Below are 13,827 nucleotides of genomic sequence, written 5' to 3' on the forward strand. Positions count from 1 at the left end.
TTAGTGTGACAAAAGCTATCCTCACCACCTTGTCTACCTGTAACGCAACTTTCTTTTGTTTTCCTCCTCAGCAATTATTCTCCTCCTCCTTACGCTCAGGCAACACAAGAAGGAGCCTCAGTCAGCTGACGAAGGTGACGATGTGTGTGAGAACATTATCAGATACGACGACGAAGGAGGCGGAGAGGAGGACACCCAGGCTTTCAACATCGCCACCCTGAGAGGGTCTCACATGAGGCGAGCAGCCAAGCTCCGTGACAACGTAAAATCAGAAGTTCGGTCAGTATGCAGGCAGTCTCTTGGGTTGGGGCCTGATGCTGCTGTATTCCGAGAGTTTATCAACGACAGGTTGAGGGAAGCGGACACGGATCCCTCTGCTCTCCCATATGATTCCCTGCAGACATATGCATTTGAGGGGAGTGGCTCACTGGCAGGATCCCTAAGTTCAATCTCTTCAATAGCCTCTAGTTCAGACTCACCTTACGATTATCTCCGCGACTGGGGTCCCCGATTCCGCCACCTGGCTGAACTGTATGGGAACTATGACACAGCCTCATGAAGGCAGGAGGCAGTCGTGAGTATCTCTGTTGAGGTCATCCCCGTGCTTTTGATGTCGCCTCATTCACCTACTGTGCCTGCTTACATCTGGGCATTCCTTCTGATGCAAAAAAACTTTTACCAATTTCCACTTTCAGAAGATTGCTTCTCATTAGATGTTTGGAACCTGAAATTCTTGGCGTGAATCCAGAGCAATGGAAAAATTCATCAGCGACACTGGGATAACAAATGGGCTTCAGTGGGAATCTGTGGAGAATGTGACTGCTGAAGATCCTTTTCATGTCAGTTCTCACCTGACATGGACTTGGAACATTGCAAACTAAAGACAAAATGAAGTGATTTATTTAGCATTCTGAATTTGTTGGTGTAAAATTTTGAGCACCAACGGAATTTGAATTAGTGTTCCTCCATTCCCTAAGCTCATGTGTCAGAGGTCAGCCACATCTACAGGCTCAGTGTCTTTCTACCATTGGTCAGTAGATTATGGGTTCTCTTACCCTCTAGAGTCATGAATACATGAACTAAACTGACACTCATGGTGGCCTCTTTCAGATACAATACTAAATGGAGATGTTGCCACTCACTAGAAACATTATCTTTTCAAGGTTGCACAGTACTTAGGGGTGTGGTGATAGTGGAGGGTGATGAGGAAGATGCATTGAGGGGATCTGGCGTTATGCAGATAACTAACATTCAAGATGATGCAGTGCACAATCTGTTACCCAGATCTTCTAAGCTGTTCTAACAAAGGCACTAACTCATTTACAACAAAACATTTCAGTGTAAATTCTGATGGAAGTGTGTAGATTGGTGCATCTTGTGGATCAATAAGAGAGTATTTCAAATTTTAAGAAAGCCGGCCTTAGACTTCTATAACACCCTTCACTACAGATGTCCTGAAGCACTTTTCAATCAGCAAGGTATTTATGAGTTGCAAGTCACTACTGTAGTGTAGGAATTATATTGGCCAATTTGCACATACAGCAAGCTCCTGGAAACAGCAATACGAAAATAGCCAGCTAATCATTTTTTGATTCTAGCTGTGGGACTGATGTTAACCAGGAGACCAGGCAGAACTGTCCTTTTCTGCTTCAAAATAGCATTGTGAGATCCTTTAGATCCACCTGAGAAAACCGACTGTTCTTGCTTTAACAATCCTTCTGAAAAGGCAACTGCTCCAACATAATAACATACTCCACTTGTTGTTCTGTATTCCCCAGAGGGGGATTTGAACCCTTAACCTTTTGATTATGAGTCAGTAGTCTTACCAGCTAAGCTGCAGAGTTTTTTAGTCACCCTGCTTTTGTTGTGTTTTCTTGTAGCTTTCCTAGAGCAGTTTTGCGCTTATTCAGCAAGACAGGATACTTTCCATTTCAGTCACGCAGCGCCTGTCTCATGCATTACCAAGACTGCCTTGTACGGTGTAAAGCAAAACTTGCTCAGCACCAAACCAATCTCAGAAGAGCACTCCTGACTGCACTATCGTGACAGTAGCAATTTAATAGTGATTAGGACCCTATTAGGGATGCTTATGTGACCTATCAGTGTCTAGGCAGGAAATAATACTGATACTGAACCAGCTCACTTTACAAACAGTACTCACAGTTAATGGAAAGATTGTTCATTCCATAGCTCTAGTGATCAAAATGTTCTTTTATTGGTGACTGATTTAATTTATTTCTCTCTTGTTACCATCTATCCAACCAATGGAAACAGACTCTCACCATTTGTTACAGAATTCTCAGCAATAAGCAGCTCTGAGTGCAAGCCACATTTTGTATCACTCATCCATTGGTGATATTGGCTCAGTTTATTGTGTTTTATTTTCCATTGTTCTCTCTCTGGAAGTGGGGAAGAAGCCCAGCCTGATCTGACGATGTCTTCCTGCTCTGCATTTCTAACTCCTGCATTCTCTTGTCTAATTTCTTTTGCCTGTGTTCTCACTCTATATCTCCTTTCTCTCACTCACTGACCAAGTCACTTTAGAATCTAAACCGTAGTATAGTATAGCACAGGAACATAACCCTCAACCCATGATATTGTGCCATCCCTTCTGCCTGCACATGATCAATATCTCTACATTCTCTGTATATTAATGTGCTTATCTAGGAACTAGTTAACTGCCTCCATTGCACCTGCCTCCATCATCACACCTGGCAGCACATTCCAGGCTCCATATTTTTAAAAAAACTTGCCAGGCACATACCTTTTGAACTTTCATCCCTCTCACCTTAAATGCATGTCCGAAAGTATTAGAAACTTCAGACCTGGGAAATAGATACAAACTATTTATTTGTGCCTCTTGTAATCTTATGCACTTCTATCAGGTCTCTTCTCAGCTACTGATGCTCCAATGTAGCCTTGTTTACAGTTAATCTCTGTGTAGATCCCAGTTTTACCCTATCAGAGACACACCCGCTATAACCCTGTGATCCTCCCTCCAGTTCAGTGTGCCTCTTTTGTCTCCTTCCCAGTTCTGATGAAGTGCCTTCAACCTGAAAAATTAACTCTGTTGCTCTTCCCAACCTGCTGAATATTTCCAGCACTTTCTGTTCTTATTTATTCACTCAGTCAAACTTCTGGCTTACTTTCCACCATCCAACCACAGTCCATCCACAATTTCACCATCCATCCCCTCTCTGGTTTTGATTCCATCTGCCATTCCCCTCTCCCCTAATGGCTCCTCTATTCACCTTTACTTATCACAGCCTAGCCCTGGTGGTCCTTCATGTTGTTGCTCATCTCATTTCTCATTCCAGATATTTCACATTCCACCATCCCACTCCCCCCATTTCACTCCACTGTCCCAACTCCAACCAACTCCAAACTCCTGACACAACCTGTCATCTCTCAGTCAACCGATCCCCTTAGACTCCCTCCCCCCCCCCCACCTCTTTATACTGGCCATCTGCCCTTTCATTCTCAATTGTGATACAGGATTTCGACCCAAAATGTTGACAAATACTGCTCAAGCTGTTGAGTTTCTCCAGCAATATGCACAAAAGCAGTGATGTGTTTTCGTTTTGCGTGCCATCCAAGCATCACATTCTGTACGCAATTACACTGAGGTAGTAAAGAACAAAGCAGAATGCAGAATATAGTGCTGCAATTCCCGAGAAGGTGCAGATAGACAAGTTGGCCATACAAATGACATGGTTTAACAGACAGATTGATTGGTCCACTCTGTGCCAGCTCACAGAGCAATCCAATTGACCCACTCAGCTGCGTTGTAAGGTTCCCCTCCCAGTCCCATATCCTCAGCACGGTGCGTTTGGTTACACTTACTCCTCTGCAGTGGGTTAATCCAGCTGGTATAGACTGGCTTGGCCCCCATCTACAGTATATCATCAAGAAATCTGAATCCATGCTGTCAGAACCCCTTGCGATATTAAGTTGCAGTCAAGTGTCCCCTCACCCTTACTCCCGTAGATAGTTCTTGCCTATCCAATTTTCTGTACCTCCTTCCTGATGGCAGCAAAGAGAAGAGAGCATGGCCTGGATGTCGGAGGTCCTTGATGATGTATGCTGCTTTCCTGTGAAAGTGCTCCTTGTAAATGTGCTCAATTGTGGGGAGGGTTTTACCTGTGATGCACTGGGCTGTATCCACTACTTTTTGAAGACATTTCCTTTCGAGAAAATTGGTATTCCCATAAGAAGCCATGACATAACCAGTCTTTACACTCTCCGCTGCTCATCCTATAAAAGTTTTTCAAAGTTTGAGGTGACATACTGAATCTACACATAGTTTTAAGAAAGTAAAGGCATGGCCGTGCCTTCTTTGTACTAGTGATTACATGCTGGACCCAAGACAGATCCTCTGAAATGATAATGCTGAGTAATTTAAAGTTGCTGACCCTCTCCAACTCAGATCCCCTTATGAGGATTGGCTCCTGGATGTCCAGCTTCCCCCTCCTGTGGTCAATAATCAGATCTTTGGCTTTGTTGACATTAAGAGATTGTTGTTGTAGCATCACTGAGCCAGATTTTCGATCTCCCTCCTATATCCTGATTTGTCACCACCTTTGATTTGGCCCACAACATTAGTGTCATCAGTAAACTTAAATGTGGCATTGGAGCTGTGCTTAATCATACAGTCATAAGTGTAAAGCGAGTAAAATGGGGGCTAAGCACACGGCCTTGTGGTGCACCTGTGCTGACGTAGATTGTGGGGGAGATGATGTTGCCAATCTGAGCCGACTGGGGTCTACAAGTGGGAAGAATGATGATCCAATTGCATTGAGGCCTAAGTCTTGGAGCTTATTGATTAGTCTTGAGGGGATGATGATACTGAATGCTGAGCTGTAGTTAAAGAAGAGCATCCTGATGCATGCATCTTGACTGTCCAGATGTTCCAGGGTTGAGTGGAGTGCCATTGAAACGGCATCTGCTGTTGACCTGTTGTGATGGTAGGTAAATTGGAACAGATGCAAGTTGCTCTTCAGGCAGGAATTGGCACGCTTGATCACTAATGTCTCAAAGCATTTCATCACAATGGATGTAAGTGCTACTGGATGATAGTCATTGAGGCAAGTTACCACATTCTTCTTGGGCACTGATAGAAATGAAGCCTGTTTGTGCAAATGAACATAGTCCTTCAGTACCTGATGTTGTATTGACCTTTTAACCTACCCTACGATCAACCTAACCCTTCCCTCATACAAAGCTCATAACCCTCCATTTGTTTTTTTTCTATGTGCTTATCTAAGAGTCTGTTAAATGTCCCTAATGTATCTGCCTCTACCAACACCCTGGCAGTGCGTTCCAGACACTTGCCTCTCTCTGAGTTAAAACCTACCTCTGACATCTCCCCTAAACTTCCCTCCACTCACCTTAAAAGGATCCTCACTGGTATTAGCCACTACTGCTCTGCGAAAAAGGCACAGGCTGTCCACTCTGTCTATGTCTCTTATCATCTTATTCACCTCTGTTAAGTTGACTCTCATCCTGCTTTGCTCCAAAGAGAACAGTCCTAGCTTTCTCGACCTTTCCTCATAAGACATGCTTTCGAAGCTAGGCAGCATCCTGGTAAATATGCTCTGACTTCTCTAAAGCTTCCACGTTCAGCCAAAAGATTTATTGCATCAAAAGTTGATTAACTTAAGACTTTGGGCTGAGCTGTGTGACAACAGATTAATTTTCTCTCATTCATTAACTGTCCTGGAAATTAAATTTCTTTATAAATTGTCTCTGAAAGCCTGAATTTTTGGAACTGAGATGACACTATTCTACTAAGGAGTATAATTACTGAGCTCAGAACTTAATAAGCAAAGGGAAAAATAATTGTAGATTGTGAAAATCTAAAATCAAACTGGGTGGGGAACACTCAGCAAATTGGGTAGCAGCTGTGGAAATTGAATCTCAGTTAACGTTTCAGGTTGACGTTAATCTTATCTGATACTCTCTACATAGTTGCTGCCTGACCTGCTGAATATTTCCAGCTTTCCCTGGTTTAATTTCAGTTCTAACATCAAGAAATATGTCTGTACATACAGGATGGTAGAAATTTGGAACTCACTTAAAGAATCATAGAACCAAAGAGCATAGACACAGTGCTGTCCCCAAAATGGTCCATGCTGACCAAGATGCCTACCTAAGCTAATTCCATTTGTCCTTGTGTGGCACATATCCATTCAAATCTTTCCTATCCATACACTTATCTGAGTGTCTTTTAAATGCTGTCAATGTACCTATCTCAACTACTTCCTCTAACAAATCACTCCATATATGCATAACCCTCTAGGCTATGGAGTTGTAATTTGTGTCTTTTTAGATTTTTCCCTTCTCACCTTAAAGCGATACCCTTTGATTTTTCTTCTGCAAATAGAAATTGTGGCTGCATGGACAGTGAGTTTTCATCTTAGGAATGATAGATTTAGTTTTAAGCATATGGAGTTAATGTGCAGATCAGTCATGACCTCATGGTATGGTGGAACAGGCTTGGGAGGGAATGGGTTGTTGGAGGTGCATGTGGCGGGGGGGGGGTAGGGCTTCGCTCATCTTCCATTGTTTTGAAGAATGTGAGGCAATTGCATCAAAATGTAAAACTTTCCTACAGGGTCCAACAAGGGAGACGTGAGGTGAATGTGTTCACTAATTTAGAGACATAGAATACTACAGAACTGAAACGAGTCCTTTAGCCCATCTAGTCAGTGCTGGCCTGTTGTTTTGCCTCATCCTATCTACCTGCACCTGGACCAAATCCCTCCATTCCCCTGTCATCCATATATCAATCTAAACTTCTCTTAAATGTTGTAATTAGTCCACATTTTCCACATCGCTAGTAGCTTGTTTCACACTAGTATCACCTGCTAAGTGAAGAGATTCCCTCTCAGGACCTCCTTAAATATTTCACCTATCACCCGAATCCTATCAATTTGGCATGTCTAGAATGAGGGGTCAGGGCCTCATTTCTTCATTCAGGGAGCAGTGAACACCCAAGAGGTCCATGGAAGATCAGTCACTGGGTCTATCCAAGGCAGAGATGATGGATATGAAAGTATATGGGATAAGAAAAGTGGCACTGAAGGAAAAGATGAGCATGGGTGAGATGGGTTGTAGGGTCTGTTTCAATGCTTAAAGTTCAAAGCAAATTTGTTATTGAAGTACATATACAACCTTGTGATTCATTTTCTTGGGGCATACACAATAAGTCTAAGAAGCACAATAGAACCAATGAAAGACAGTGCCCAGGAGGACAGACAAACAACAGGACGGATAAACAGCCAATGTGAAAAATACAACAAACTGTGCAAATACAAAAGAAAAAAATTAAAAAGCAATACATATCGAGAAATGAGATGAAAAAATCCTTGAAAGTGAGTCCATAGATTGTAGGAACAGTCAGTGATGGGGCAAGAGAAGATGAATAAAGTTGTCCCCTCTGGTTCAAGAGCCTGATTGAAGGTGGTAGTAACTGTTCCTGAATCTGGTGGTGTGAGCCCTGAGGCTCCTGTACCACCTTCCTGATGCCAGAAAAGAGCATGGCCTGGATGGTGGGGGTCCTTGATAATAGATGCTGTTTTCCTGTGACAGCGTCTTATGTATATGTGTTCAATAGTGGGGAGGGCTTTATCCATGATTGACTGACTCATATCCACTGCTTTTTGTAGGATTTTCTGTTCAAGGGCATTGGTGTTTCCATACCACTCTGTGATGCAACCAGTCAATATAATCTCACTTCTCGAAGTTTGTCAAAGTTTAATAAGTCATGCTGAATGTTTGCAAACTTCTAAGGAACTAGAGGCACTGTTGTACTTCCTTCGTAATGGCACTTAGATTTAGATTAGATTATGAAGACACCGCAGTCCTTTTTTTATTGTCATTTAGTAATGCATGCATTAAGAAATGATACAATATTTCCTCCGGTGTGATATCACAAAACACAGGACAGACAAAGGCTGAAAAAAACTAACAAAACCACATAATTATAGCATATAGTTACAACAGTGCAACAATACCATAACTTGATGAAGAAGTCCATGAGCACAGCAAAAGTTCAAAGTCTCTTAAATGTCCCACATCTCACACAGACGGGAGAAGGAAGAAAAACTCTCCCTGCCATATCCGACCACGGTCCGACTCTGAGTCATCCGAAAACTTCGAGCTCTGATCAGCTCTCCAACACTGAGTACTGAGTGCCATCTCTATCTGAACGATTCAACCTCCTTCTTGGTCGCCAACAGCAGGCAAAGCCGAGGATTTTGAGGCCTTCCCTCTGAAAGATTCCCAACTGCGCAGTAACGACAGTAGCAAATGAGCGTTTCAGAAATTTTTCCAGATGTTCCTCTGTGCTTTCACATCCCTCTCCATCAAATTAGAATTGTCCATGGCCCCTATTTAACTGATACGATATCATTTTTCACCGGAGGGCTGGATCCAGGACAGATCCTCTGAAATGATAACATCAAGGAATTTAACATTGTTGACCCTCTCCACCTCTGATCTCCCAATGAGGACTGGCTCATGGACCTCCAGTTTTCTCCTCCTGAAGTCAATAATCAGCTCATTGGTCTTGCTGACATTGAGTGAGAGGTTATTGTTGTGGCTGTATGTCTTTATCAACCATGATTTAGCAGACACCTAGAGCTGAGTGGAGACACAAGAAGCTACAGATGCTAGAATCTGGAACAACACAGAAAACACTGGAGAATTTCAATGGATCAGGTGGCATCTGTGGAGGGAATTCAACAATCAGTGGTTACAGTTGAGACCCTACATCTAGTCTGAAAACATGAGGAGAGGGAACCAGTATAAAGAGGTAGAGGGAAGAGTTGGCAGGCAATAGGTGGATCCATATGTGGGCTGATGAAATGCAGATGCCCTGTTTATTGTTTCCTTCAATATCACAGTGACAACCTCCAAATATGGAGCACTTCAGTATATCCTGAGTTTGTGAAGGGCACTATATAAATACAACTCTTTTCTTCATCTTTGGTTAGCATGAGAAGGATGCAATTAGTTTATATATATATATATATATATACACACACATACACACACACATTTGTAAACTGGAGATTTTTTTCCCCGTGTGTATCAATTTTAACTGCCATTGTTTAAATAAATTATTCCTCCCCAGCAGATGAATACCAGCTTAGAAGTAAAATAGTGTTGAACTTTCTCTTTATTCCTATTGCAAGGCACGGTTGCTGGGAATAACTGTAAACCTGCTCATACAATTTAAGATGAAGATTTTATTAAGCTGCCGCTTTTTATATTTATCGAGGGTGCCACTGGGCAAGGAATCCCTAAACCAACATTTATACAGTAAGTGCTGTCAGTGGAAATATTTCCAACAATCACTTCAATTGTATCTGCAGAAATTGAACTAATAGATGAATAGAAAGAAAATTGTGCAGTTATTTCAATCTTTGCACAGTTCCAAGGTGGCATTTTGCATACAGTTGGACCTCACTGTTTGCAGTGTTTGGGGATGAGCTAGAAAAGACCTTCATCTGTCAGATTGTACACAACTTATCCATTATATCATTATCTAGAACCACATTTTGTATTCCATTATGAGAAATTTATCAGCCTCCTGTTTGTACTGAGTACCATCTCTATGGATTTAACCTCTACATTACAGAAAGCTACTTGCACACTATAGATATTTTTTTCTGTGTATAGCCCCGGTAAGTGTTATCGTTTAGATCAATTTCTTCTAACCAGAGGTGACAGTTGGATTATAGTTGTAGAGTCATAAGGCACAGAAACGGGTCCTTCGGCTCAACGGTTCCATGCCAACCAGTATTCCCAACTAAGCTGGTTTCATTTGCCTGCTTTTGGGCTATATCTCTAAATCTTTCTTATCTATGTCGCTGTTTAAAACCATTAATGTTGTAAGTATACCTCCCTCGACCACTTCCTCTGGCAGCTCATTCTGATACTGACTACCCTTGGGGTGAAAAGTTTACCCCACGAGTTCTTATTAAACCTCTCCCCTCTCACCCTCAGTCTATGGCCTCTAGTTCTTGATTCCCCAACTCTGATGCAATTACTGTGTGCATTCATGATTTTAACACCTCCATAAGATCACTCCTCATTCCAATGAAAAAAGTCTCAATCTGTTCAAGTTTTCTCCATAACTCAGACCCTCAAGTCCTCGTGAATTTCCTTTGCATTCTTTCTGGCTAGGTGGCATTTTTCCTGTAACAGGGTGACCAGATCTGTTCACAATATTTCAAATGCAGTCTCACTAATATCTTGTACAACTGCAACATAATGTTCTGACCTCTGTACTCATTGCCTTGGCTGATGAAGGACAGTATGCCAAAAGCCTTCTTCCCTCACTTGTCTACCTGTGACGTGACTTTCGGTGAATAGAGCTACACAGCTGAGAAACAGGTCATTCAGCCCACTAGTTCCATAATTGTAATCCATTTCACAATGTAGCAATTTCAGCAGAAGCAATAACATTGATTGTCTTCATATATCTTTGGAGCTCCTTTTCAACATACCATAAACATGAGAAATTCTGCAGATGCTGGAAATAGAAAGCAACGCACACAAAACGCTGGAGCACTTCAGCAGGTCTTTAAGCTTGTATTAGATGTTAACCATAGTCGTAAATATTAATAGCAGAGTAGGAGACTGTTTGGTCCATTGTGTTCATCATGGTCTGATAGTTCCGAGATCATTTTGGGATTTATTACATTCAGCAAAACGGTTTTTAAATGTCTGAAGGTTTCCGCCCTCACCATCTGTTTATAGGGAGAGTTCCAGACTCTCCTCAGCTTTCTTTTATCCTTACACCAGTTGTCCTATTTCTGACCTGAAAGTATGTACAATGTCAAAAAAACAGCAGCCACTAGAAGCCTGAAATAAAATCGGTGAATGCTGGAAGTAGCCATCTGTGGAGGGCGCACAGAGGGAAACATTTACATTTCAGGTTGACAATCTTTCATCAGAGCTGGCCAGTTCTGATACAAACTGTAAAGGCTGATCATCTGAAGTGTAGAGTCCAGCGAACTATGATGCATCTGGCCAAAAGGTGAGATGCTCTTCCTTGCCCTAATGCTGAGCGTCATTAGAACAGTGAATACAAAAGGCAGCAGATGCTGGAGGCTGAAGCAACACACAAAAGAACTGGAAGAACTCTAAAGATCAGCGGCATCTGTGGAGGGAAATGGACAGTTTATGTTTGAGGTTGAGTCCTTTCACTTGGGCCACCATAATTCCCTGTCCCTCATCATGGATGTTCATGTAGGACATGTTATAAATCAAACATAGTTTACGTTGCCAAGAATGGGGAAAAACTGAGGGAACAAGGAATGTTTGAGATAGGCTAAGACTAAGAAGAACACAAGCAGAGGCGGAGAGGACTGAGAGGATCCATTTCTGGGCACAACACACTGGGAAAGCTGTAAACTTTTGAAGGAGTGCAGAAGAGATTTACTAAAAATGTTCCGAGAGAATGTACGTTAATCATAGAGGAAAGTTGTTCTCCTTCAAATGAAGAACATTGCAATAGAATCTAATGGAGGTATTTAAGATAATGAAGGGTATAGACTGATCAGGTAGAGAAAAGCTGTTCTCACCAGTGGCGTGGATCAAGAACTAGAAGGCATTGAACAAATGTAACTAGCAAAAGAACCAAAAGTGAAAAGGAAGACAAAGTTTCTTCATGGTTCAAATCTGGAATATGCTAGTAGATATAATAGTGAAGACAAATTTAATTGTAGTTTTGAAATGTGGACCGGCAGTACTTGAGTAAGGTGTCAAACTATAAGGAGAATTTAAGGCAATTTGATCAATGAATTCCTGTTACACAGAGCTACTACCAATTCAATGCACCAAAGGGTCATCATCTTTCTATAGTTTTGTAAGGTTGAATAGTCAAAGATGCCAACATATTTCACAAGAATCTTATCATGCCTGTTGAGACTAAGCTACAATGGAAACACTCATTCTGAGAGTTTTGGATTTGTTCAGCATAGAAACAGGCCCTTCAGCTCATCAGATCTACACTAATTCCATTTGCCCTCACTAGGTCCATCACCTTCTCTGTTTTACTACAGACGTACAAAAAACAGGTGACTAAACCCTCACTAGGTTTATCGCTTTCTCAGCTTTACCATAGACGTACAAAATAGCTGACTAAACCTTTACTAGGTCCATCGACTCCTCTGTTTTAGGTTTCAATAGGTATATTTAATGTCAGAGAAATGTATACAATATACATTCTGAAATTCTTTTTCTTTGCAAACATCCACGAAAACAGAGGAGTGCCCCAAAGAATGAATGATAGTTAAACGTTTCCTCTCACACACAAGCAGCAGAAAGGAAATGACCCCACCACCGCCCCCACCAACAAAAAGCATTGGCGCCCCCCACCAAGCACTCAAGTGTGCAGCAAAGCATCAATAAAGACAGACTTGCAGTACCCTAAAGTCTACTCGTTCACCCAGTAATTCGACATACCACAGGCTCTTTCTCTCCCTATAGGGGAAAAAGAGATGTCCCCGTTTCACAGCGAGAGGGCAGACGTAATAAACAACTCACTGATTGATGACGTTAAAAGTCTGTTGCACCGCTTTTTCAAGCTCTGTGCCCAGAAAGCTCAGCTCTCTGGACAAACAACTCACAGCAGCTAACCCGCTGCTCGTGATGTTCCATGTTCTCCCATGACACCTCAGTCAGGGGCACCGGCCTTGAATCAGCCCATCTCCAGAGCCATGAAAATCCAGTTCACTGAAGGCACACTAGTCTTCCAGGCCACGTCCTTGGGATATCAAAAAAGTAGCTGGTGGTGAGGCCCTGACAGCAGGTCCCATTCCTGCAAAGAACTGAAGTCAGAGTGTAACTCCAGGCTAGGGTCTTCAAAAGAACCTTGAAAAGGAAAAAAAAAGATATCAAAGATAGAAATAAAGCTGTTTCCGAAGATACAAGCAAAGGAGTTGCTGTTTGGTGCCATCATCACTTTACCATAGAAGTACAAAACCAGGTGACGAAATCCTTCAAGTGGAGGAGTTTAAAGGAGAGTTGGGGACATTTATTGTGATCAAGAGTTTGATGATTTACGGATAAGTTCAAATGCTTTATAATTAACTAGCTAGTTTGCTGTTGATTTAGAATGTACAGAAAGTGCAATGAATTCTGCTGCCCATACTCGACCCATAAATCTGATGACAACATAGGCATAATTTATCAAATCTGAATGGTCATCAGCCAGATCAAGAGATTGTGACACTTCAGTCCTGATTTTGACAATTTGTTTTTAAAATTAAATACATAACCTAACATCCATAATCTATAATGATAACAGAAAATTCTGGATGCATTCAGTGGGTGAGGTTTGGATCCCTGAGGTGGAGAAGACACTCCTTCTCCAGGTAATTACCCCTTCCGACAAGCAGAAGTAAAAGTGGGGCGATGCAAATTGTTACTAGAAGTACGGGCAATATCAATATTTTCATTGCTACAGAAACTTAAAAATTTATTCCATTATTTAACATATTTTGTATACATTTGAGAACATCTATGTTTGTGCTTTAGATTTGTTAGCTTTTGAGTATCAATGACAAAGTGCTTTGTTGCATAAGAAATAAATTCTGTTCCCTGTAAATTTGAAATATATATTTCTTTTTATCTTATATTTCTATTTATATATGTGTATAAAATAAAATAGTTTGCCTCCAATAACTGGGTCAAGTTGCTATTCATTTTCTGTAGAATCTGGTGGTGATTTTATAATGGGAATAATCCATACCACAGAAAGAATTTACATCCACTGCCAGAGTGAGGCTAAATGCAAACTGGACGAACAGCATA

General features: G+C 41.6%; 1 protein-coding gene across 2 annotated transcripts in view; it reads left to right on the forward strand.

Moving 5' to 3' along the window:
- LOC140197795 (cadherin-7-like) overlaps positions 1–13,610 on the forward strand; it is a 147,313-nt gene extending 133,703 nt beyond the window's left edge. For both annotated transcript variants that reach the window (XM_072258248.1, XM_072258257.1), the window contains exon 12: positions 72–13,610. In XM_072258248.1, coding sequence (XP_072114349.1) covers positions 72–559 — 488 coding nt within the window. In that variant the 3' untranslated portion in view covers positions 560–13,610. The remainder of the gene's footprint in view (positions 1–71) is intronic.
- Positions 13,611–13,827: the final 217 nt, after the last annotated feature.

The sequence above is a fragment of the Mobula birostris genome, chromosome 1, assembly GCF_030028105.1.
Source record: "Mobula birostris isolate sMobBir1 chromosome 1, sMobBir1.hap1, whole genome shotgun sequence".
NCBI classification, from domain to species: Eukaryota; Metazoa; Chordata; class Chondrichthyes; order Myliobatiformes; family Myliobatidae; genus Mobula; species Mobula birostris.